At 43.0% G+C, this 24,415-nt stretch overlaps 2 protein-coding genes across 5 annotated transcripts; both read right to left on the bottom strand.

Annotated features, from left to right (window-relative positions):
- Positions 1-882: 882 nt before the first annotated feature.
- LOC114912330 (potassium channel subfamily K member 5-like) lies at positions 883-9,524 on the bottom strand. The gene is made up of 5 exons (XM_029258698.1): positions 9,001-9,524; positions 5,542-5,653; positions 2,700-2,866; positions 2,439-2,607; positions 883-1,905 (listed from the first exon to the last, which is right to left on the bottom strand). The coding sequence occupies exons 1-5, from the start codon at positions 9,184-9,186 to the stop codon at positions 1,115-1,117; spliced, it is 1,425 nt and encodes a 474-aa protein (XP_029114531.1). The 5' UTR covers positions 9,187-9,524; the 3' UTR covers positions 883-1,114.
- An 8,008-nt stretch (positions 9,525-17,532) lies between these two features.
- LOC114909077 (fos-related antigen 2-like) lies at positions 17,533-23,877 on the bottom strand. 4 transcript variants are annotated; one of them, XM_029258378.1, is made up of 5 exons: positions 23,781-23,877; positions 23,252-23,389; positions 20,071-20,301; positions 18,648-18,755; positions 17,533-18,219 (listed from the first exon to the last, which is right to left on the bottom strand). In XM_029258378.1, the coding sequence occupies exons 3-5, from the start codon at positions 20,284-20,286 to the stop codon at positions 17,704-17,706; spliced, it is 840 nt and encodes a 279-aa protein (XP_029114211.1). In that variant the 5' UTR covers positions 20,287-20,301; positions 23,252-23,389; positions 23,781-23,877; the 3' UTR covers positions 17,533-17,703. The 4 variants fall into 4 exon arrangements, with proteins under 4 accessions (XP_029114211.1, XP_018598952.2, XP_029114212.1 ...); XM_018743436.2 differs by having other exon boundaries at positions 23,195-23,389; XM_029258379.1 differs by lacking the exon at positions 23,252-23,389 and having other exon boundaries at positions 23,781-23,868.
- Positions 23,878-24,415: the final 538 nt, after the last annotated feature.

A 24,415-nucleotide genomic window follows, 5' to 3' on the forward strand; every position in this document is an offset into this window, starting at 1 on the left:
TCAAATTCTAAAATGTAGCATTTATGCACATTAGCTTACAGTATATATCCTTACGGTTTATATAATATACTGTACAGGGATTTGCAACTTACGACAAAGCGAACTTACAATGAGGTTGTTGGAAAGAAGCCCCTTCCTAAGTTGAGGACCACCTGTACTACAGCAGCATATTCACATTACTCTCATTCACATCACTGAAATTCTATGATAATACAACCAGTGGCACCATATCAATAAAATTAAGGGCCTGACATAGTAATATCATAATATGAAATATGATGCAATCTTCCAGAAAATTTGTATAAATGTTTAGTATGTGATGAAAAGTCCTCCGTGTTCAGCTGAAAAGAATATACAAAGGCAGAGGCTTCAAACCAGCGATGCCATGAAAGTATTTGTATACAGAGACAGTATGGACTATATGCCCTCCATAGGAAGAATAGTTATTCCATTTTATTAAAACCATTCAAAGCACCAGTATGGTGAATAAAAGACACAGAACCAGCCATCAAAAGAAAAAAAAAAAAAAAAAAAAAAACCAACCAACAAGCAAGCAAGCAAGCACCTGGGTTTTTTGGTCCCCTTGTTATCTATGAGACATGACTGAATTCTGTAATAGAGGTAAAAAGGACAGTTGGTCTGAGTTTCAAGGCTCTATTGAGATACTCTAATAAAAGGCAGTCAGTGAGAGAATATACAGTATAACTGTACTTGCTATACAACTTCCAAAATATCCACATCTATTGACCCTATTATCTTGCAGATACAGGCAGAGTTGAGTATCCACAAAGTGCATCCTATGACACTCTGACCTGAGTGACAGTGATCAGTTCTTGCATTTGTGACATTTTCATTTACCAAAAGTATGAAATGTTTCATGTATTAATAGTACAACTGAAACCAAAGTTATTCTCTCAGTGGCAGTCTGAGGAATATACTCTGAAAGTCTTCACCTCAAATCTCCATCTTGGTTCTGAAATTCTACACAAAGTGTGCTGAATATCTGAGGAGTTTCAACCCACAGGAGATGATTAGAATTGAAATTCAGTGGACCACACCTGGAATTTTCATCGGTTTGAAAATATGCTGAACTGGATACAGCATAAGGTCACCGTTAGCTGTTTTTCTCCTTGCTAGGCTTCTCCACCAATTGTTCATAGGAGCGACAGCGGCCTGAGCTATCTGAAGTGAATGCTGACCCCTCTGATGCTGAACTACACTGGTCCTCTTCACAGTTCACCCATTGCATATTTTCACTTGATATCGAGAACTGGGCCTTGGTCTCTTCCCCTCTCTCTTGGCTCTCTTTCTCAGTGAAGGTGATGTTTGCCTCTTGGTAGAAAAGTGGCTGGTTTTCCTTGACACCCCACACATTCTCCATATCTGCCGTCTCCTTATCCAGCTTGTTTTCCGGTGGGTTCAGGATAGCAACCAAGTCAGAGTGTACAGAGCTCTTCCTCCTGGAGAAGGTTACAGACAGGTGGTCGCTGAAACTATAGTGCCGCTTCCGCCTCAGTGAGTGGTCATAGGTGAGGATGATATTACCGCCAGTGGTGTCACTGCAGCTCTTGGAGCGACTCAATCCCTTCACCACTATGTCCTTCTCCTTTCCTCTGTCCGTGCCAATCTGCTTGATGAGATCATTGTAGCCCTCCTGCTTCTCTGACAGGAAGCTGAAGATGTCGACATTGTTGGCGTTGCAGGGAGGACAGGTCTCCTTCTCCCTGAAGTACTGCTGTGGCCCGGCGTGGTGACGCCTTCTCCTTTTCTTGAAGGCTTTGTGGGCCTCCACCACCATGTGTACATTCCAGTTGAAGAACAGCGACAGCCAGGCCAAGCCCAGGAAGATCCACATTTCCACAAAGTAGCGATATAGCACTGGGTAGTCAGCATTTGGATCCACTCCTAAGGACAAATATTAAAAGACGATCTTAACATCATCATAACTTTTGCACTGTGCGTTCAGCTTATTGCTCTTATCAAATGTTCTTTGAATAATTGAACTTTGCCAGCACTATCATTTTACAGAAGCTAAGTGCATTATACAAAGTTCCTCAAAATATTTACCTGCCAAAAAAGGATCAGTTGGAGGTAAGATAGCATAGAAAGATGTGTACCATAGGGAAATGAGTGTTTAATTAAGAGCCATGTCACTAGTATTGAGTCTCTCACACACACACACACACACACACACACACACACAATTTTCTGAACCGCTCATCCCATACGGGGTCGCAGGGAACTGGAGCCTAACCCGGCAACACAGGGCGTAAGGCTGGAGGGGATACACCCAGGATGGGACGCCAGTCCATCGCAAGGCACCCCAAGCGGGATCCGAACCCCAGACCCACTGCAGAGCAGGACCTGGTCCAACCCACTGCGCCACCACGCCCCCAGTACCGAGTCTCTACATGACAAAAACAATTGCCCACACTTACCTGTGACCAGATCACCAAAGCCAATGGTGGTTAAGGTGACGAAGGAGAAGTATAAACCCTCAATGTAAGACCACCCCTCCTGGTACATGAAGATGAAGGGAGGGATCACCAGGTGCACTACCAGCCCCCAAAGGAGAAAGATGGCAGTGCAGGCAAACTGGGCTTTTCGCTAATAGAACACACAAACACAAAACCATAAACATCTGAACATGTGAAAAATTTATAACCATTTATTGCTTGTGAATTTTCATGTAGACCTACCAGAGAAAGGCCCTTCTTTAAGAGGAACTGGCCAAAACGCTTGGCTCGACTACCAAAAAACTTGCCCAGCTCACTGATCCAGGTGAGACACAGAGGAATTCCAAAGAGCCCATAGAAGACACAGAAGACCCGTCCAGGAGACGTCTTTGGTGCGACGTTGCCATAACCTAAGAAACACGGGAAGCAAGTTCATGTTTCATAGGCCAATATGTGCAGGACATCGCTTTCCTGCTTTCTCCACATTGCTTCAAGCAGCACACTGGTTGGGTGTTAGGACACATTTTGCCATGAAGTACTGTTGTACATCTGTGGTTCAACTCTCAGAGAAAAATCAAACAAATCCACAAATCAAGTAGAACACTGAGCAGCAATGAATCAAAGACCTTAACACCTGCACAAGCTGTAGTATCTCCGATCTTAAAATTACTGATACAAGCACAGTCAGTCAGTCACTTAATGGACTTCTGCTACAAATATTCAATGGGAGTGACATCAGCTGCAATACGTGACAGTCCGAAGTCTATGATTTCAAACATATATAATTTGATAAAGCAGCTGATCACATATCAAACTTTAGATTGATTTAGAATTACACCACGATGTGTGTGTGTGTGTGTGTGTGTGTGTGTGTGTGTGTGCGTGTGTGTGTGTGTGTATATATGTAAACACCACATTCTCAAGCCATCTTCAAGTAAGGCATTTAGTCCATAGAAGAAGTCATCAGAAGAAACAGAAATTTCAGGGTTTTTGTTTTATAAATACAGATGGTCCCCGATTTACAATTTTTTTTTAACGATGAGGTGGTGGTAGATGGTGGTAGAGGAGGTGATAGACATTCAGTAGAAACCATACTTCAACCATACTTCAAATTTTTATTTTTTTCTTCCCCAGGCAAGCAGTATGCGGTGTGACACTCTCTTGCGATGCTGAGCAGCAGCAGCGATCCGCGTCTCCCACTCTGTCACACAGAGGTGTGTATTAAATGCATTTTCAACTTACGATGGGTTTCGCGGAACGTAACCCCATTGTAAATCGGGGACCATCTGCACACACAGACGTACAAAGTACAGACTCTCATAACTGGCGAACTCAGAATAGCAGCATTTTTTTGGAATGTAACGTTTCAAACCAAAAATCTGCCCCTTAAATTTCCATGATAACAAAAAAGTAAATTCCCCATCCCAAAAATGCATCAAAAATGAGACTGAATAATCTATTTAAAAACACCAGTTTAATATCTTTGTTGTACAACACTGAGCCCCGAAGCTTGACGCGGCTGTTTCCGTAAACTATGGTGGTTGTATTTGAGGAGGGTGAGGCAGCTCAGGAAGAAGTATGTGGGTCGAGGGTTCCAGAAGGTGACCCAAAAGTAGTGGTGTTGTGCAAGATATCGTTGAATTAGTGCAGCATTCGGACAAAGTGACAATGAGTGAGGAAGAAGCGCACAGATGGGTCAAGATTGATAACTCGGTTGCAATCACTGTCTCACTTGAGGAGGACATACTAATTGAGCACGACCTTGGCAAAGACAAAAATGAAGAGGAAAAACAGGAAGAGGACGACAGCACGCCCACACCGAAATTTCTGCGGCAGGAAGCAGATGCTGTCTTGCAAAATGTTTACACGGTTCTTAAGGGCAGTAATCATACATGATGATATGTAATGTCATTTAGCTGCACTGTTTTCATAGAGAATTTCTTTCAAAAAAAAAAAAAAAATTTCAGGAGTTGCTGGTGAAGTTTGAAGCAACATCACCACCTCAACCTGAGCCACTGTCACAACTCTCACTCAGGGTCTCAAACACACAATCTCATTTATTCATTTCACTGACACTTTTCTCAAAAGTGACTTAGTCTTAAGGTGTTTTACAATTATTTACCCATTTATGCAGCTGGGTAATTTCACTGGAGCTTTTTTTTTTTTTTTTTTAGGATAAGTACCTTGTTCAAGGTACTACAGCTGGAGGTTACATTTGAACCTATGACCTCTAGATCCAAAGACAACAGCACTAATCACTATACTACCAGTTGTCCCCCATCTACAGCAGACACTCAGTAGTATACGGTCATATCTTAATGGTAGAGTACAGTAACTCATGTTTGAGTTCATTTAAACGTTGTAGTAATGCACATCACAGTACACTAGTTTTGTTTACCCATCTTAAAGCAGAGAACTTTTTTGGTTTAAGTAGCACTTCAGTAATTACAGCACTGGCCTGTTTATTGTCAATAAGATTAATTTTTTGCCTTGTTTTTCACTCAATTCACTTAAATGCTCTATGACTATGTGTTTTTGTACACTGGCTCATAACAATATTACTGAGTTAACCAGCAAATCCCTTCCCAATGCTGCTGGATAAGAGTCCGTACTATATTTTTCTGTTGATTAGAACTGCTGCGTTTGGACCCAAAGGTCACAGGTTCGATTCCTACCTCCAGCTGTAGTACCCTTGAACTAGGTACTTACCCTAGAAACTGCTCCAGTAAAATTACCCAGCTGTATAAAAGGGTAAATAATTGCAAGTCATTTTGGAGAAAAGCATCAGCTAAATGAATAAATATACTGTAAGTATAAAAGTCTAAGTACATGTGGTCAACTTGGGAAACATTTGTATGGGATAAACACAATGGAAGAGTGAAAGAACAACACACAAGTGTGCAAGGGCTAGGAACCCACAGCAACTCATTATCTGGTCAAAATATTTAACCCAACTATCTTTTTTTTTTTAAAAAAAAAAAAAAAAAAAAAAAGATTCCAGCAGGTGAACTCAATCTTTTCAGTGCTGCTGTGCACAAACTATTTTGTATTCTTACAAAAGTAACAGTCCTTACAGACACCTTACCGATAGTGGTGATTATTGTAGCTGAGAAAATGACAGCGTTGGGCCAGTTCCAGTTGTTGAACGTCTCTTTACCTGTGATGGTGACACCTTGACCTGCAGCACTGGAGATCACCTGCAAGCAGCAGCAGACACGTGTGCTGTAAAGAGTCACAACAGGAGACTTGGATTCATCAGCAGCACACATAGAAGTGTGGAATACAGGGTGGGGTACCATGCTTTGCTCCATACAACAATGAGTAGAGATGTGAATGCTGCTCCTAGCAACCCGGCAAAAGACTCTGCTGTTGTACTTTTAGAAAGGTATTTCAGCTGAACTGGAACTGTCAGGTACAACAATTGAACAACAGGTAATGTGCGTGGAATGCAAAAAGGATTTATTCCACCCCCTAAATGACAGCTCACTACAAACATATACAGGACAGAAAGCAAGTGAACAGGGAATAACTGGTAACATTCACAAGGAACCGACATGATTCTGTTTATCACTGGAGCTATCAGTCATTTCCAGAGAACGTGCGGCTGACGGCATGTTGGTACCATCAGCATCAGTCCATGGCTCCATTTCCCAGCATGCACTGCAGCAGGCAGGCCCTCACATTTCAGTCACGTATACAGATAGTTACACATGTGCTCACAAGCACAGATATGGCAGTTTGGACCTGAACACACAATATGCTCAGCTCTACACATACATACATACATACATACATACGTTGTTGGCTTTTCAAACCTTGCACAGGGCAGCTAGCAATTAAGTGGTTAGAGCTGCTGCTGCCTTTGGACCAAAAGTTACAGGTTCAAGTCCAACCTGTAGCTGTAGTACTCTTGAATAAGGTACTTATCCTGAATAGCTCCAGTAGATTCACTAACTGCATGAATGGGTAAATAAATGCAAGTAGCTTTGAGGAAGTGTCAGCAAAATGAAAGTAGTTTTACACCTGTAATTGCACCATAAAACACTGGGAAATGGACATGCTGACTACAACATTACACTGTGTACTAGGGTGAATTAGGTATGCATTAAAATTAATGACTGACCGGCTTGTTATTGTCTAGTTTCTGTTCAGCCACTCTCCTTTGGCATACTTTAAGGTCTGTGTCCTGCACTGCAAGGGTTACTTTGGATAAAGCGTGTGTTAAAGTATGCCGTTCCTCTTTCAACGAAACTTTCATAAGGAGAACTTTCATATCCTCGTCATCTTCACCATACCAAGCACCTCGTTTCAGAGTACAGTAAAACTACAGCTCAGTTCTATGTTGCCATTAGAAGGCGTCATGGAAAACAGAGTTCAAGTCATTGTGAAATACCGGGCACACCTTGTTTGCATGCGTAACTTCCCTCCCAGCCTTCACCTGTGACACACTGCCTACGCTTCAAGTATCGTATCCAACTACATCCTACAACACAAAGTGAGTCATTTGTGCAAGACCAAACAGAAAAACAGGCAAGAAAGAAACTAATTATCCTGTGTTCTTTTTTCATATATACAAAAAAGGAAAGCTAAGAAGTAGTTCACAAGTTTACATAATTCCGATAATAAAAGAATTCCGTTACGAATATTTTCCTTTTATTTTCTGCCAGAGTGTCTCCAAACCAGTGGAACAAGTTGAGCCACTGTTCCAGCTTACAGGACATACCTTTGCTCTTCTGCTTGTTTCAGCCTGTAGCCATAAAAACATTTTCACCACACTTGTTCCTACCGCTGCACGTGTTGGGAATAGATACTTTCAGACATTAGACACTCAAGGGCATATCATTCCTTGAGGTCCGCAGAAACACATGCATTAAAAAAGGCGGTCTCCAGAAAAGGACAGTATTGTAATCTTTGTTCACTGAAACCTGTCAGGTTAAAAAAAAAAAATTCAAAAAAGTGAGGAAAGGAGGATGTTGGACATCAGAAGTTTACAGTGTGGGTGGCAAAAGTATTATTATTACTACTTACCACCATTGCCCGAAGGCTAGTTTTGTACACTAAACGACAAACAATTATTTATACAGTTCAGTAACAAATATTCTTACTAAAACAATTCAGGGCAAATATGCTGCTCGAGGGTACTACCACCGGAGTGGAACTCAAACCAAGGACCTTCAGACTGGAAGACTATAGCCCCAAACACGATGCTGTCCTCAGAGTAAAGCTGGTGGCAACACTGATTTAAGCAAGAATGAGCAATACAGTCCACGCTTAAGTAAAACAAAAGTATGCACAGGTCACACATCTGAATCTTTGAGCCATCTTGGGTACACGTATCAACATACTCAAACGTGCCACTTTTGAGTACACTTTCATTAAAATTAATACTCAACCTGTACACAATTTTTGAGGGTACATTGCAGTTCTTTAGGGCAATATACAGTTATCGAGCAGCACTAAAACAACTGAAACTGATTTGACAGTTTGCAAAACCATTTGCATACATGTGTAAAATTCAGTAAATGCGATCAATTCCTAAAATACTTTGATTCATTATAAACTCCCTGCGGCAAAGCACAACAGCTACAGACAGCACCCACTCAGTTCATACTTTCCAACTTCTTTCCAGGTCAGAAAATTGACCCAAACTTAAAAAAGAAACCCCACCCACACCCACACACACCACCCTGCATTCCCATTATGTTTGCCATGGACACTTCCATTAGCTCACCTGATAAGACCATGCATAAACTACTACAGCACTGCTATTCAAAGTTTAAAATAAACGAATAAAAAAAAGTTACAAGCAGCTCTTTTACTTGACAATGAGTCACTGTTCGATCTTAATAATTTCTGAGCCACATGATTAGCCAGACCGAGTCCAAAAAGAAGACAGAGCAAGGAGAAACAAGTAGCGGATCATATGCCATTTCGATCATAATGCCAGGGATTGTGCAAGTCCCCATCAGAACACTGCTCCTGCTCCCCCCGCTTAAACAGCTGCAGTATTGTTCCCTTCAAACTCCGCACTTCAACAAAGGCCTTTTCTGGATAGCACATCATCTGACATAGCGCTTCACCAACAATCAACAGTCAGGGGGGCTGAGAAGAGGAGAAGAAGCCACATCCAACCACAGCGCAGTCCTTTCCTCCCACTGTACCCCAGAGAAAACTGTGAACACCTTGTACACCATGTATCCAATCTGCTCGCACAGCTGCTGGTCAAGCTTCCTCTCCACGTGGACTCATGAACATCTTGAGATGGTCTGCGTGAATCAATGCAAGAACTTGGCAAACCAGCCCACCACCAAACCACGTGCCCACGGGGCACTACTTCACTAACACAACATTTTCTTATCATAATCATAGTTCAAAAAAACATCAGTGTTTCCCCGCTGAGGCTCCAAAAATAAGGTATCTTTCACATTTTCTTCTTCGGAGACGTTGTTGCATTGTGATACAAAAGGACATAAGTCATTGTAAAGGAAAAGTAACAATGTAACATTTAACAGGGGGGACACGAATTTTTTTTTGTTTTTTTTACCTCTAAGATGTGGTTCAAATCCTCTTCGGTGAGACACGGGTGCGCTGTCAGGATCTGCTTCTTCTGCTCCGCGTATTTTGAAACTGCGAGCTTCCAGTTCGGCTCTTCGAGAATTTGAAATATTGCCGCCCCGATGGACAGGTAAAAAATGATTGCGGAGGTCAGTAACGGGCCCTTGTCCACCATTTTTTTTTTTTTTTTTTTTAAAGTGAAACCTCTACCGAGCTGAACTTAAGTGCGAGAACAGCCGCATGTGTGTGAAAGAGCGGCGCGAATTCCGCCCCGCACGTGCTGAGCGCCTTTTGTCGGGAGGCGCGCGCGCCGCACCTTGACCTCCTCCTCCTCCTCCCGGAGAAACCGCACAAATCGTCAAATCGCCTCCGTTTCCGTCACCCGAAAGTGCTCTTCTTTGTCAACACCTGTCCGCCCTTCGAATTGCCGACTGTGCTGGATGGTCGGATTCCCCTGTTTCGAAATAGTTGAGCTCCGCAAAGTGTCGGTCGTAGGAGTGGGAAGTCTTACAATGTGTGTGATAAGGACTGGTGTGAGAGAGAGAGAGAGAGAGAGAGAGAGAGAGAGAGTGCGGGCTCACAGCGTTACTTCCCCCAAAGCTCCTCAACTAACTTTTCATACTACTAGTCCATAGCGCTCTCCTTAGCGCGACATTTAATTACAGACAAGTCATTAATGGATAATAAAATGGTTTTTAAACAGTGCCCCGCAGTCCTGGTGGGGATCGTGTCTCTGCTGCAGATATCGGATCTGTTTGCTTTTCTTCGCGTGGGGTGTCATTTACACTGACCCTACACAGCATACTGTATACAACGCATCTTACACACATTTACTACACCCCTCACACTCTATGTTTCCATTTACATTTATTTATTTAGCAGACTCTTTTCTCCAAAGTGACTTCCAATGAACTCTGTGGTGTTATCAGCCCTCATGACTTACACTGCTAGATACGCTACTTACAACATTACATAATACATGGGTCACTCATCCATACATCGTACCCAATACACACTCCACACATGCCCTTCAAGTGCTGTACACACACTACTGCAGCCTATATGTATTACACACTCTACTACACCCTACATATCCCATTCTACACATCCCATATGTCTTAAACACTCTGCACACCCAATGCATCATTTAAATCTTTAAACATAACAAACACTCTCCATACACTACACATCTTGCAGTCTAAACACCTTTACAACTGAAACCCTGTACATGCCACAAAACACCCTGCACATCTTTTATACACTCTAAATATTACAGCCTACACATTGTGAACATACCCTATATCCATACTCTACTCTATAAATCTTACACTCAGCCTTACACAGCCTACAGCACCCAGTACATGTTAACACATCATTTACGTTACATTTACCTTTATTATAGACGTTTTTCCCCAAAGCGACATACATCTCGCTGAAAAATATAATGAGCGCATTACATCAACAGAGAGACTTAGATGCAGATGCATGATTCTAAAGCACAGTTAATTTGTTGCATTCCACCATATGAACCAATGTACGTCACACGAGTATCTGCCTAAAGGTTTATCAATTAATCGACGAGTTTGATACACAAAACTGTTACAAAACATTTACATCGTATGAGATGTGCGGTGTGTAGATATCGGGGAGCAGTCCCTTTGATGCTTTTGTTGGCCATAACTGTAGTGTTGAATTTTATCCAGGCAGCTATAGGAAGCCAATGCAGAGAGACAAGGAGAGGAGATACGTGGGAACGCTTTGGCAGGTCAAACACAACTCGTGCAGCAGCGTTTTGCATCAGCTGTAGAGATTTGATAGCAGTAGCTGGAAGGCCAGACAGAAGAGAGTTGCAGTAGTCCAGGCAGGATATCACCAGGACTAGGAGTTGTGTAGAGTCAGCTGATAAATGTGGTGCTTCCTGCAGATGTTATGCAGGATATATCTGCAGGTCTGGTTTGTGTCTCTGATGAGCTGAGAGAAAGACAGATTTGAGTCAATTATCACTCCCAGGCTCTTAGTCAAGGAGGCTGGCAAAATGAATGGGTTGTCCAGTTTGATAGAGAGTTCACGACAGGAAGACAGGCCACCTGGGAGGTGAAGGATGTCTGTTTGGGAGAGATTGAGTCCTACACCCTATACCTCACATATGCACAATGTCCGAAGCAACTTGTCCCAAGCAGGGTTGCAGCAAACCGCAGCCTAACCCAGCAACACAGGGCATAAGCCTGGAGGGGACACACCCAGGATGGGACACCAATCCATCACAAGGCACCCCAAGCAGGACTTGAACCCCAGACCCACCAGAAAGCAGGCCCTAGCCAAACCCACTGCACCACCTTCTTCAACTGATATGTGGTACACATCTTTCCCACCATACTCATTTCAAATTACAGTTCAACACCCTATTGATCCTTCACACACAACACACCTTAAAATAACCTACGACTGTAAAACACCCTATACATCCTACATTCACTGCATGTCATGCACAACCTACTCACACAACAAACTCTAAAACACTCTCATTACCCTCCTAGCCATTGTTTGGCATCTGTTTGTAATATTTTCCATTCTGTAGAAGTGGGCATTCTTGAGAAATACAATGACAGATGAAAGAAGAGGAAAATAAGATGCGTGTAAAATGTTCATAATTATTACTTTAGTCCTGCTAGAATAAATCTTTCCTCTACACCTTATGTGTAGTAACATCTAATAATGACATGAAAAATTAGCTTCTTGACACTTAACCTGTATTTCTTGCTAATGTATGACCCACATGGAATACTATGTTAAATGCACAAGTCATATTATGAGTATTGTTTTATGTGAAGATACATCACCAGCATTGAACTCTGAAGACTGGGAAAGGTGCAACGTTCATCTTGTGAAAGCTCACACGAGTAGAGATACAGCAGAGAAACTTTGTAGTGTTGAGAAGCAAGTGTTAAATGTAGCAGATGGGCGGGAAGAATGTGAGCACAAAGCTGGGTCCACTGAAGTAGCCTCCCTGCATTTGTGTGTGTGTGTGTGTGTGTGTGTGGGGGGGGGGGGGGTCACTGTATGGGTATGCATGTGCACACCTTGAAAGTCATACATGCCAATAGCTTTTGTAACATCCTTGCTCTTGGCGACTGACTGTGAACGGACACCTCCGCATCAGAAAATAATCAGCTTTTCTTATTTACACCAACTAAGGGTGCGTTTACAAGTGATGTAGTGTAACATACTGTATTGAATTGAAACTATTTAGGGCTCTTTGTTTGATGTGTCAAATCTACTTGCACACTTGCCAAGGCTTCATTACAAATTTGACTGGCATCTTCATTGTTTATCTGCATCATTATGGCACTGTGATAATGTTACAAGATACACCCTGTGTTTTCACACAAGCTGTTCAAGTTCACGTAATGCTGGTTCATCATAGTGACTGAGCTGCACGTTTTGGCCATAGGTTCAAACCCAGTTTAAGGTGTGTAAAGTGTGGATGTTCTCCCTGTGTTTGCAATTAAAAACATGTGGACAAAAAGGCAATGGGAAACAACTTCCATATTGTCATTTACGTTTATTCATTTAGCAGATACTTTTCTCCAAAGCAACATACATCTCATCGGAAATGTTGTGCATTATGCATAGTGAATATATGCATAATGCACAATGTGTGCATTACATTAGCAGAAAGAGAGACTTAGATCCAGACGCGTGGTTCTTAAGAGCAGTCAGTTTGTTTCTTCCACCATCACCATGAAAAGTGCTTGAGTGGTCACCATTGTTCAAGTTGGGCTGCATAGCACTTACTCCGGGGTCACTTGTGAAACTTGAACCAGAATCTTTACAACACTGAGTTTTTCACAGCTAACGTGCCTGTTACAATAAAACTGTAGAGCTCCTCCATGCCTTTGTTTCTTCAGAGCTTGTTTTTCTATCCATACCTCACACACACACACATACACTGTCTGAAACCGCTTGTCCCATAGGGGGTTGCAGGGAGCCGGAACCTAACCCAGCAACAGGGCGTAAGGCTGGAGGGGGAGGGGACACACCCAGGACAGGACGCCGGTCCATCGCAAGGCACCCCAAGCAGGACTCAAACCCCAGACTCCCCAGAGAGCAGGGCCCAGTCCAACCCGCTGCGCCACCGTGCACCACCTATCCATACCTTCCAAGCTGAAATGTCACAGTGGTGTGACTGAGTTGCGTGGCAGAAGAGCTTTGAGATCAATAGAATGTGGGACGGAGAAGTCTGTGTGATTTCCAATGAAGAGAAACAATGACTCCTCGCTGCCCTTCATCAGAGGCTCCTAACTGCCCATATGACAGACTCCCTGCTGTTCACACACACCCAGGTGTGTCCACAATGTTATCAGCAGAGTTCATATTAACCTCTGCTGTTTCTCATAACAGCGACTGGAAATAAGATCTGGAAATAAATGAGAAACGTCCTTATCTTTAACTTTCTGGAAATGATCATATTTGGAAAGTAAGGAAGGTGTGTCTTGCTAATCTTGAATTAACTGCACCATACATATAAGAACATAGAATAGCTCTGATACCATAATGCTGTTTCCGTTTTTAATTGTCCAACCCACTTACTATGACCGATTCACAGTCGTCTGTACAGGTCACATCTGTGCACTTGTTTTACCCGATACTGGGCTAACCTGTCGATTTAGCTCTGACCTGCTCACTTGACCTCTGTTTTCATCTATACAACTGGCTGTATAAATACATGTGTGCGTACAGTACTGTGCAAAAGTCTTAGGCACTTAGATGTTTCACAGAAATATTTGTTTTAGACGGTTGTTTAATGTCTTCTGCATTAGTGGCAATAGGAAAGAGCATATTTTACATTTCCAAGCATTTCTTTTGCAAGAAGTTACAGTATTACAGTAAGGGTTTTGTATGTTGTTAAAGAAAGAAAGCACACACACACTGTCTGAAACTACTTATCCCAAGCAGGGTCACTGCGAACCAGAGCCTAACCTAGCAACACAAGGCGCAAGGCTAGAGGGGGAGGGGACACACCCAGGACAGGACACCAGTCCATCGCAAGGCACCCCAAGCGGGACTCGAACCCCCGACTCACCCGAGAGTGGGACCCAGCCAAACCCGCTGTACCGAGCACTTGTTGACGAGGGATGGTTACTAAGCTTTGTAGGAAGTTTATTAATTAAGAGCATTATTTTTGAAAGCATTCTCACTTTACAGCTTTTTTCCCCAAGTGCCTAAAACTTTTGTACAGTACTGAATATGACAGGTCACAGCATGTGCAGGTAGTGCGAGTAAAACAACAAAATGTGATTCCTGCAAGCCAAGCGGGCATAAAGGCATTGTGCTCTCAGTACAAAGTTGAGTAAAGGGCACGCCTGCCCTAGAATTGAGTGCAAAGGCCAAACCAATTTCCGGGCAGGCAAACTCTTTGTGCAAGAGGTTCCTGCGCAGGATTTCTCTGCTTTACACATTCTCCACCGGTCAGGAATTACTTTTCCTGGTGTTCTTTGAGTGTTCAGTGCCACTGTTTCCTGCAGGAGGCCAAAGAGAATAGTCATGTTGTTGAGAACGATTTCATTCTAGCCAGCAAATAAAAAGCAGAATATATATGTTTATAAAACTGTATTTAAACAAATATTTCTTATTTCAGGTTATCTTTTTGAATTCAGAGATAATATTTTGTTGCATCCACTGTGCCAAGGTGAGAAACATTGATACGAAACAGAAATCGCACAATATTATAATCACTGACCAACACAGATCTGGTTTGACTGGTATTACTGCCTGAATTTATTGTACATTGTTAGCAGCACTACAATATTTCACTTTAATTTTTAACAGCTCTCTGAAACTTCTCCACAATTTACGATTTATTCATTTAGCTGATGTTTTTTCTCCAAAGCGGCTTGCAGTGTTACGTTTGTCTACTACTTACAATGATTTACCCATTTTTGTAGCTGCATAATTTTTACTGGGGTACTTCAGGGTAACCCGATCAATGGTTCTACGGCGGGAGTAGGGATGTAAACCTAGGTCCTTTGAGTTGAAATGAACGACTCTAACCATTGCATTACCTTCTGGCCCCAGTTAACTTTGGAAGCATAGCACATGCTGATGGAGATTTGCAGTTTAGAGAGGAAGGGACTCTCTAGGAAAGGGGCTCTCTGGCTCATCGCGGGCGAGTAAGAGCTGATACAGACAGAGCATGAGCTCTGTTTACACATGTGGACGATTTGCTTTTCATCCCAGTTTGGTGAGATCTGCCATGGGCGTTACTGTGCAAGTCATCTGCTTGCACAAGGGAAAGGGGAGGCTCAGGAGGTCTGCGAGATCTGTCGCGGCCTCCAGCGGCTCCACCCTGATGAGACACGAGCCAAATCCCCGTACGACACTGTATCCTGCAATACTCTCATGACATCACCGTGTTTGGCTCACTGTGCCTGTTTGCCACCTTTGTATTTTGACATGTGAGGAGTGTTTGGATCCACCCATGGTTAAGCCTGATTCTCTCAGACGTTGTGCTTAGATGGGGCAACAGGCAAAGTAGTACCTAAAGACATAGACTTGCAACCTGCATTCCAGGACGTAGTAACCCGCAGCATGATACTTCACCTAAACTGCACCACTTAGAATACCTTGCTGTATAAGTTACTGAAATGATAGGTTTCCTTGAAAAAAGACTTGGTTAAGTAACATAATAACAATGTCTGGAATGGAATGGCCTTGCATCACGGCTCCTGGGAGCTTGAGTCAATGCAGGTACAAGCTTCTTAAAGTTGTCTGCCCCTCTGGTTGCTGAACCTCTCTGCTAAAATAACCAGTCGCCCACTATTAAGCTAAAAAAGTGTCAACACTATTAGCTGAGCACACCATTCTGCTGGTGGAGTGGGGATCTACTGTTTGGAATGAAATTGTGAATTTATAATCTCACTAATGCGTTTTAGTGCCACCTAGTGCCGAACACGTTACTGTTCCATACCAAGATGAGGGAAAGAAACACAGTAGGTAGTGTACACATAGGGGGCACAGTGGCACAGCGGGTTTGACGTGTGCCTGCTCTCTGGCAGGTCTGGGATTTGAATTCTGCTTGGGGTGCCTCGTGATAGACTGATGTCCCGTCCTGGGTGTGTCCCCTCCCCCTCCAGCCTTGCGCCTTGTGTCGCCGGGTTAGGCTCCGGCTCACCGCGACCCCTCTCGGGACAAGTGCTTTCAGTCAATGTGTGTGTGTGTACTCTACACAGTCACAGGCACACCTATTTCTTCTTTGTATATTCATTCCTTACCTGTTGCAATAGACAAAGCAAACAGCGTAGTACATCAGGCCTACCATTTTATGTAGACGCCACTTCTATTAACTGATAATGCGAGTGCAGCCAGGCTGCTATCCGCAAATCGATTTAGTGTGCTTTACTGAGAGCTCTGAAGGTGTAACAGAGTTCATATCTACCTTTGAAAGAACTCATCAAGAGCTTTATATACTATACTGCGGGAGGACTAATAAAAGATCATTTCTACACTGGTGTTGCCACGGAAACCACAGCTGAAGACCACGAAAATGAGACGTGAGGGTTTGATGTTTGGGTTTGAAATGCTGAGTTGTTGAAATGACTGGGTGTCATAGAATATACAAATATTATATTTTATATGGAAAAACTGAGAAATATCTAAGCCTGCTTCCCGCTGCAACTACACTGCTTGATATTTGAAGTTTAGTCATCTATTTTATGGAGAGAAACCTGAAGATTTTTGTACTTCTCTTGTTCAATGATACTGCAGCAGGGTCTCTTTTGGGGCCTGAACTTGCAGCCTTTAAGTGAGAGGTCAGTGACCTCGTTCGCATCACTGCATGTGTTTTACTCAGGTTACGGACTCTACCGAAGGCCTCAGGGTCAGGCTGCAGACTGTTCCGTGGCCATAGAGTTAGGAACCTAGGGTTGGATCCATAGGGTAAGCGCTACACCTATAGTAGGGATGCCTCCCAAATGAACCTCTTTTTCCTGTCTCCTCTTTCACTTGATAACAGCAGGTCTCTCATTTTGCTGCATAAGCAAAATTGTTATTCTGTTTCCACTGTTGTCACCAAATCAGTACATCACTCAACATAATTTTGTAAAAATGCAAAACAATGTTGGAAATGCTGGCAATATTTTTACCAGACAATGAGATGTATTTTTAATATTTTTACAAAAGTGAAAATTAACAAGATTTCATGTTTTTTTCCCCTCTCATATAATAACAAAAGAATATCTTAAATATTTATAACCTTATTTTGTTCACAGTCCAACACTGCACTTCGCAGAACAAAAAGTAAACCCTGTGTGCATTTTTCTGTCCTCAGATCTGATATTAATAAGCCCAGAAGTGAAACATACAGTATATAACCAGATATTGCTGAGCAGCTATTGCCTCGGTTTGCTTTGCAATGAGAGAAAATGTAGAGAAAGATACAGAAAAGGGACATACTAAATTCACAAAAAAAAAAAAATTATTTAAAAAACTGTTTATAGCCCTTGAATGTCTTGGCTGTCATTAGTTCTGTCCTGTAGTTCAAGAAGTTTGTGCTGTAATGCATTTTTTTCTTCAGAAGAGATCTGAACTTGTATTCTTGAGTCCCAGCTGACCCAATACCCCTTTACAAGCCACAGTTTTGCTGCCTTAGAAAAAGAGTGGAGGGAGAGGAAAAAAAAAAAAAGGGGGGGACTGGTCAAAGCAGTGTGAGCGAATGGCAGTTTGGGGCCTGGTCCTGGTGGGAGCTGTGCTGGCTGTGGGCTGTCGATCTGGCCTTGGGACCTGGCAAGGAACCATCCTGTTCTGGTAGCTGATGGTGGGTGAACATGGGGCTGGGATTTGCAGGTCTAAGAGCCAGGGTGGCAGTTTCTGCAACAGGAACACTGAAGCGGTTTCCATCCGGGCAGTACATCTCTAATGCTCTTCCTTCGAAGGCGGTGGGTTTTATGACAGATGGTGGGACCTTGTGAGAAGAGAGTGCCACCTCCTGTTCGTAGAAGTCCTCTAAGGGTTCCTGCTTCACCACCACTGCGCCTGGGGTGCGATACCCAGCGAGGGCCAGGGAATTGCAATCCTGTGACTGGTCCTCGTGGGCCAGCTGGCAGATGGGCTTGTGTGACACCAGAACGAGCTCTAGCTTGTCCTTCTCCAGCTGCAATGTCTCAATTTCCTTCTGAAGACCAGCCTTCTCTTCCTCCAGCTTCTCCGTCTCCTGTGTGCATATAGTTTGTGAGCTTCATCACTGCCATAGATCATCTTAAGCTTATCATCAGTATTGCCTGTCTGTTGCTAGTTGAGATTTGAGGAGCACTGTTGTTGTACCACTAAAGAACATTCATTCATCATTCATCCATCATAAATAACCACTTCTCCAGGGCTGGATTGCAGTGGTCCGGAGTCTATCCTGGAAGCACAGGGTGCGAGGCAGAGTACACCATGGACAGGACCAGTCCGTTGCATAACAGTCCCATGCATTCATTCATTCTATGTCTTTGGACTGTGAAAGGAAACCAGAGTACCCAGAAGAAACCTATGACACATGGCAAGAACATGCGAGCTTCCACACATACTAAGGTTGACAAGAACCCATGTTACAGACCATGTATCATTTAAGTATTGAACATGAATAGCAAAACCTACCCCCTGCAGTCGATCAGTTAGTTCCCTCCTGCGGCTGCGGCATTTTGCAGCTGCCATCTTATTCCTCTCACGCCTTATCCTCCTCTTCTCCTCTTCCTCGGGGGTGAGCTGAGAGCACAAGACACATGCACTATAAGGGAAGGGAATCATACAGACACAAAAAAAAAAAAAAAAAACATACACAGAAACACATGTGCTCTGAGAGGGAGGTCACCTAAGCATGCTGATACCTCAAACGTTACAAACATTCAAGTCATGAATTTTCAAAAATACAAATATTTCCTAGCTTATTGATTTGGTTTCCAATAGCATTTTCTTCACCTTCCATTTTCTAAATTTCCGGCTGTTGCAGAGCAAATATGACCCGCGTTTCTCATGTCCACCCACTAGTGGGCAGCATAATGCACTGAGACATAAGAGAAAAAGAAGCGGTTTGAAAAGTCCTTCATTCCAGGCCCTTGTGCAGAGTTGACAGTATTTACAGCTACTGTTTGGTATTCCTGAATTTGGTGATCAGTAGTAAGATAAGGAACTTTTCATGTGTTTATCAGTCGAATCAAGCAAAAATCTTCACTGAATAGTGGTTCATGTATTTTTATTCTGTCATTTTTAATTTTTTTAATGTTGCTCAACAATAACCTAATTTGTATATAAAATCATGGATCATTTGTTTTATTAAGCTTTTATTGATTGCGCAGATGATGAAAATTAAAAAAATAAAAAAAATTGGTAGAAGGGTATAAGAATTTGTCTATCCTGTGTTTTATGCACCTACTTGAACGATGAACATCGGTGCAGCAAGTGGTAGGGAACAAACTAGGTTTGCTTGAGACTTTCATGTCTGCAGCCATGTCTCTTTCTCTTAACATAATGCACTAATTGTACTTGTGCTGAGATATATGTCACTTCGGACAAAAGCGTCTGCTAAATGAAGAAATGTAAATGCAAATGTAAATAGCCCAAAGCATACAAACATCGAGCAAAATCATTGATGAGATGAACTGGTCAAAAGCTTTGAATGGGATTGAAATTACACATTTTTATCAGTTTTAATATTTTTTTTTAAATGAATAAATAATAAAACAGAAGTGTTGCACTGTGAGGAAGGGCCATCACATCAGGAGGTGTACTTTGGTTTTTTTGTGTTGGAGACATTGTGACAATACATTGGACAAGCGGTTTTTGATAATACACAAATAGAAGCATTTGAGAGTAATTTGTATTGCACCTATGAGCTTTTTTTTTTTAAAAAAAAAAAAAAAAACAATCTGTTAAAAAGTTGAAAGACATAAATTATTTGGAATTTATCAATGGCAAAAAGTGTTTTTCCCCTGACTTCCAGTCCCAACTGTGTTCATAAGGTGAGGCCCCAGTGTATAATATACTGTGTTGTATGGCACTAAGGTGTCAGTTCCCATCTCACCTGCTCATCCCGTTTGCATCGGACCCGAGTATCCCCAACAGAACGGATCACACCAGGCCGGGTTTGACTAAGTGGACCGTGGTGGTCATAGGGGTGCAGCCTGGGTCGGGGGCTGGACATGGCAGTGATGACAGTAGGTTGCAGCATCCACTGCAGATCATGGCTGGAGGTGATGGCATTGATGGTCGGGATGAAGGTGCTACTGGACACAGGCATGTTGACTCTACACTTCTGCAGAACATGGATGGAAGGACGATGAAGAGAGAAGACAAAAGATCCCATTCATCCTGAACTTTGCCTATGTTTATTAATTTTACAACATTCTGCTTTGGCAGGTTTGTTTTATTTTAGCACAAGAGGAGGATACAGTGTTCGCATAATGACAGCTGGAAAATGTAGACACCGAGGACCATCATTTCAGTTAACAGAGTTACAAAATACCATGAAATGAGGCTGGAAAATTACCACTTGGGTTTATTTTCTGACTACTATGGTTTGCTATAGGAGGAACAAACTGCTCATCACAAAATAAACTGACACTGCCAGTTCACTGGGAAATCGGTCATTCAGGTCTGCCTACACAGACCACCACAAAAGGAAAATTGGCTCATATATCTGTTAGGTTCCTGTTCTTTAGTTTAAAACGAGACTTGGAAATAGTATTCATTACACCAACAACACTTGAAGACATAAAACATATGAACAGTGAATCACACCTTGTAAAATAACACCATGCTTCTTTGCAAAGATGTGTGTAAAGATGTACCAAAATGTGAGTTTTTTTTTAAATGTGTGTTACGCAACTGGATCGGACAATCATAGCAAAACAAAGTGAACAAGGCGACAGCAGGATGTAGTAGAGCAACAGTGTTAGGTGAAAGAAACACTTAATCATAAGAGCTCTAACCACATGCAAGCCTTGTTGGTTGAAGGACAAATTCATTATTATTTTGATCCTGGTTGGATTTTTTCAGGTGATTCAAAATTTCACCAATTTATAAAGCCTGATATTTTTCTTGGAGGCATTATTGAAGCTTTTTTTTTTTCAAATTCAAGTTGGTCAATCAAATAAAACCCTTCACAGAAAAAAATAGCGATTATAAAGTTAACCGGACAATTATTCACCAGTAAAAGGCGCGTTTGCCGCGCTACACTTCGGTCACTAATCGTTTAACAGTCTTTGCGAGGCACAGCAGCGCCACCGTGTGGACCTAGAGAAAATACCTCAGCAGAGCTAGACAAAGTACAGCCACGCGAATCACAAGCGATTAAAAGATTAAAAGTACACAATCGACACGTGACACCGCAACAATTTAATATTCGCTGTGTAGGATTTTCCTTTGCACAGACAAGAATGTAATAGCAGCCACCATTATACTCATGTTGGTAAAGTTCACATTTATTTAGCAGACGCTTTTCTCCAAAGCGACTTCCACCAATGAACTCTATCTCATCAATCCACACAGCTTATTCACCAAGGTGACTTACACTGCTACCTACACTACTTACAATGGGTCACTCATCCGTACATCCGTGTAACACACTCTCTCTCTCTCTCACTCACACAGCATGGGGGAACCCGAACAGCAGTTCTTTGGATTGTGGGAGGAAACCGGAGCACCCGAAAAAAACTCAGGCAGAGACAGAGAGAACATGCAAACTCCACACAGACTGAGCGAGGATCGAACCCACATCCTCTTACACCACCCAGGCCCTGTGAGACAGCAGCGCTACCCGCTGTGCCACCGCAGAGAATATTATATGAAAAAAATAATAAATTCAGTTCCCAGGCATCGCATATTATGAGGCATTTGCGTTGGTTGTAGGTTATGTGCAGTGAATTGCCAGCCATCATGCTGCATAGATAGATTCTTTCTTTTTAAAAAGTTTTTTTTTCTTCCAAGAACATCGTATTGATCCAAATTGATCCAGAGTTTCTTTCGTAGACCACGGAGCACTTTAACATCAAGATAAGGACCATGTCCACAAATAGGAGAAAACTATTCCTTTCATTGCGCTGAAAATTGATTCCGTTATGTCACTGTCTGTGGGAGCTTATAAATTTTTTATATCCTTTTTTAAGAAATTATTTTTACTTAGGTAGTGTTTTTTTTCAGCCTGTGCTTAACGGCCCCATGACCCCCCACCCCGCCATGTCTCTATCAAAAAGCCTGTTTCTCTTCGCTCGACACCGTCACTGATACGCTGAGTAGTCAGTTTCATAATGTAATCTTTCATAACGTGGACCACGCAATTACGCCAACATGCACAACCACGGCCTCGTTCATAATCAAACGAAGACATTTTGCAACTAAAATCAGAAAAATAAAGAGCAGTTTTGGAAAAAAAAAAAAAAAATGAAGAAGGTCTGCAGGTACGGGCGCATGACCAGCCCCCTCTTTGAAATATTTTATATTTACATTTATTTATTTAGCAGACTCTTTTCTCTAAAGTGACTTCCAATGAACTCTGTAGTGTTATGAGCCCACACACCTTATTCACCAAGGTAACTTACACTGCTAGATACACTACTGACAACGGGTCACTCTGTCACTCACACACTAATAAAATTAAAAATTAAAATGAATAAATATTAACTTTGTGGGTAACATTTTCTATGCAACGACCTGTCGGTTTGTAACATATCAATTTGTCCCCATAACCAACTTCAGCATGGAAAATAAGTTTAGTTTCCACAGTCCGTTTCAATCGTTAAAGTATAAATCTGTGTCGGATTCATCTGGAGGACATTGGGTCCGGCCCCGGCGTGCACAACACTCAACAGCACAGTAAATATTACCACCCCAAACCGCTGAAAGTACAGTACGGTACCTTACAGTTACTCCCAGTACTGTGTGTATAATAGTGCTGTATTGCGCAGCTTGAACACGAAGTTCCCACGACACGTAAGATGTACGTTGCAAGCATAATAAGAATCAAAAAATGGTTCACAGCATCGCCTTTGCAACCTGAAGGTTTCCGGTTCGAATCCCACCCCTGTTGTCGTACCCTACAGCACGAATACCTGGCTTCGCTGTAAACCACTGTAAACCACTGTAAACCACTGTGTTAATGCAACACTCTGCTCAGTCACTTTGGCAGACAAAAACAGGTTAAAACTAGCCTGTGACATGCACGAGGATTCCTCGGAGGAAGCAAAGCGTGGCCGCTGACACGTTACCGGGAGTCGCGGGTTCGAGGCGGCGGGTTCGAGGAGGTGGCAGCAGCTCGCGAAGGGTTCGGGTTCCTGCTCGGGTTCGACAGGAGGAGGAGGCGCGCGGCTGCAGACGGAGCGGGACCCGCGGAACCCCGAATGTTTCTGGTTCATGGTCCGAGAGAGAAAAGGTCGGAGAGAAGCAGAAAAAAAAAAAAAGAAAAAAAGCGGAGATTAGCTGCGCGCGCTCGGATCCGAAGACAGGAGCAGGCAAAATACAAAAAAAAAAAAGAAAAAAAAACAAACAACAAATCAGTCAGTTCATGTTAGTTACTCGCGAAATCAAAGGCTGTGTGTGTTCGTGGGCGAGGATGTGCATAAATAACCGCGCGTCTGTTTGTCACATAAAACACGGACGTGAGGCCGATCGACCGTCGTCGACACGCGTCCGCGTCCCCCGTTGTCACGTCGTTCGTATCTTTTATGTAAATCCTACAAGCGACATGTCACCGTGTGTGTGTGTGTGTGTGTGTGAGCACGACGTGCTGTGTTTTACCTTCCTCACACAGAGGAGCGTGTGAAGTTCGTCTCTCGCTTTGCAGACCCGAAACTGCAGTGAGTCACCGCCTCTTACGTTAGTTAAATGTACTTTATAAAGGTTCTTTGTTACGAAACACTTCCTTTTTCACAACCCCTCCCCCTCCCCCGGGCTGTCCGCGCGCTCCTACCTTTCTTACTTCACATCTTTTCCGTTGCAAATGAGTCACCCAGAAGCTTCCTACTGATCAATTAGCGCTCAGCCGCGCTTGCGTCACTGCAACAGTCCTCACCGCCACCCCCTCATCATCGGCCCCATGACCATCATTACTCTCCCTCATCACCCCCATCATCGCTCCTTCACCGCTCCCCCAGCACCACCTCCTCTTCTCCCATCCTACCCTTACACCACCTGTTCATCGATCCCTCACCCCCACTCCCACCACCACTGAGGGCCCCCTCATTACCACTCCCTCATTACTTCTTCACCAACCCCTCCACCAGTCACCATCTATCACCCATCGCCGCCTTATCACAACCCCTTCATCATAACCTCTCATCACACACTCAACAACCCCTCATCATCACTCCCTCGCACCCCCAGCACCCCTGACCATTACTCGCCCACCACCTCTTTCACCCTCTCGTCCCTCC

Source organism: Scleropages formosus, chromosome 1 (genome assembly GCF_900964775.1).
Source record: "Scleropages formosus chromosome 1, fSclFor1.1, whole genome shotgun sequence".
Taxonomy (NCBI): domain Eukaryota; kingdom Metazoa; phylum Chordata; class Actinopteri; order Osteoglossiformes; family Osteoglossidae; genus Scleropages; species Scleropages formosus.

Coding starts and splice junctions, on each gene's coding strand:
- LOC114912330 (XM_029258698.1), bottom strand. CDS start 9,186: ATGGTGGACAAGGGCCCGTTACTGACCTCCGCAATCATTTTTTACCTG. Junction 2,867..5,541: donor TACAATAATCACCACTATCG/GTAAGGTGTCTG, acceptor CGTGTTTCTTAG/GTTATGGCAACGTCGCACCA. Junction 1,906..2,438: donor CTTTGGTGATCTGGTCACAG/GTAAGTGTGGGC, acceptor ATTTGTCCTTAG/GAGTGGATCCAAATGCTGAC.
- LOC114909077 (XM_029258376.1), bottom strand. CDS start 20,352: ATGGGATCTTTTGTCTTCTCTCTTCATCGTCCTTCCATCCATGTTCTG. Junction 18,756..20,070: donor GATGCAAACGGGATGAGCAG/GTGAGATGGGAA, acceptor TTGTGCTCTCAG/CTCACCCCCGAGGAAGAGGA. Junction 18,220..18,647: donor TAACTGATCGACTGCAGGGG/GTAGGTTTTGCT, acceptor ATATGCACACAG/GAGACGGAGAAGCTGGAGGA.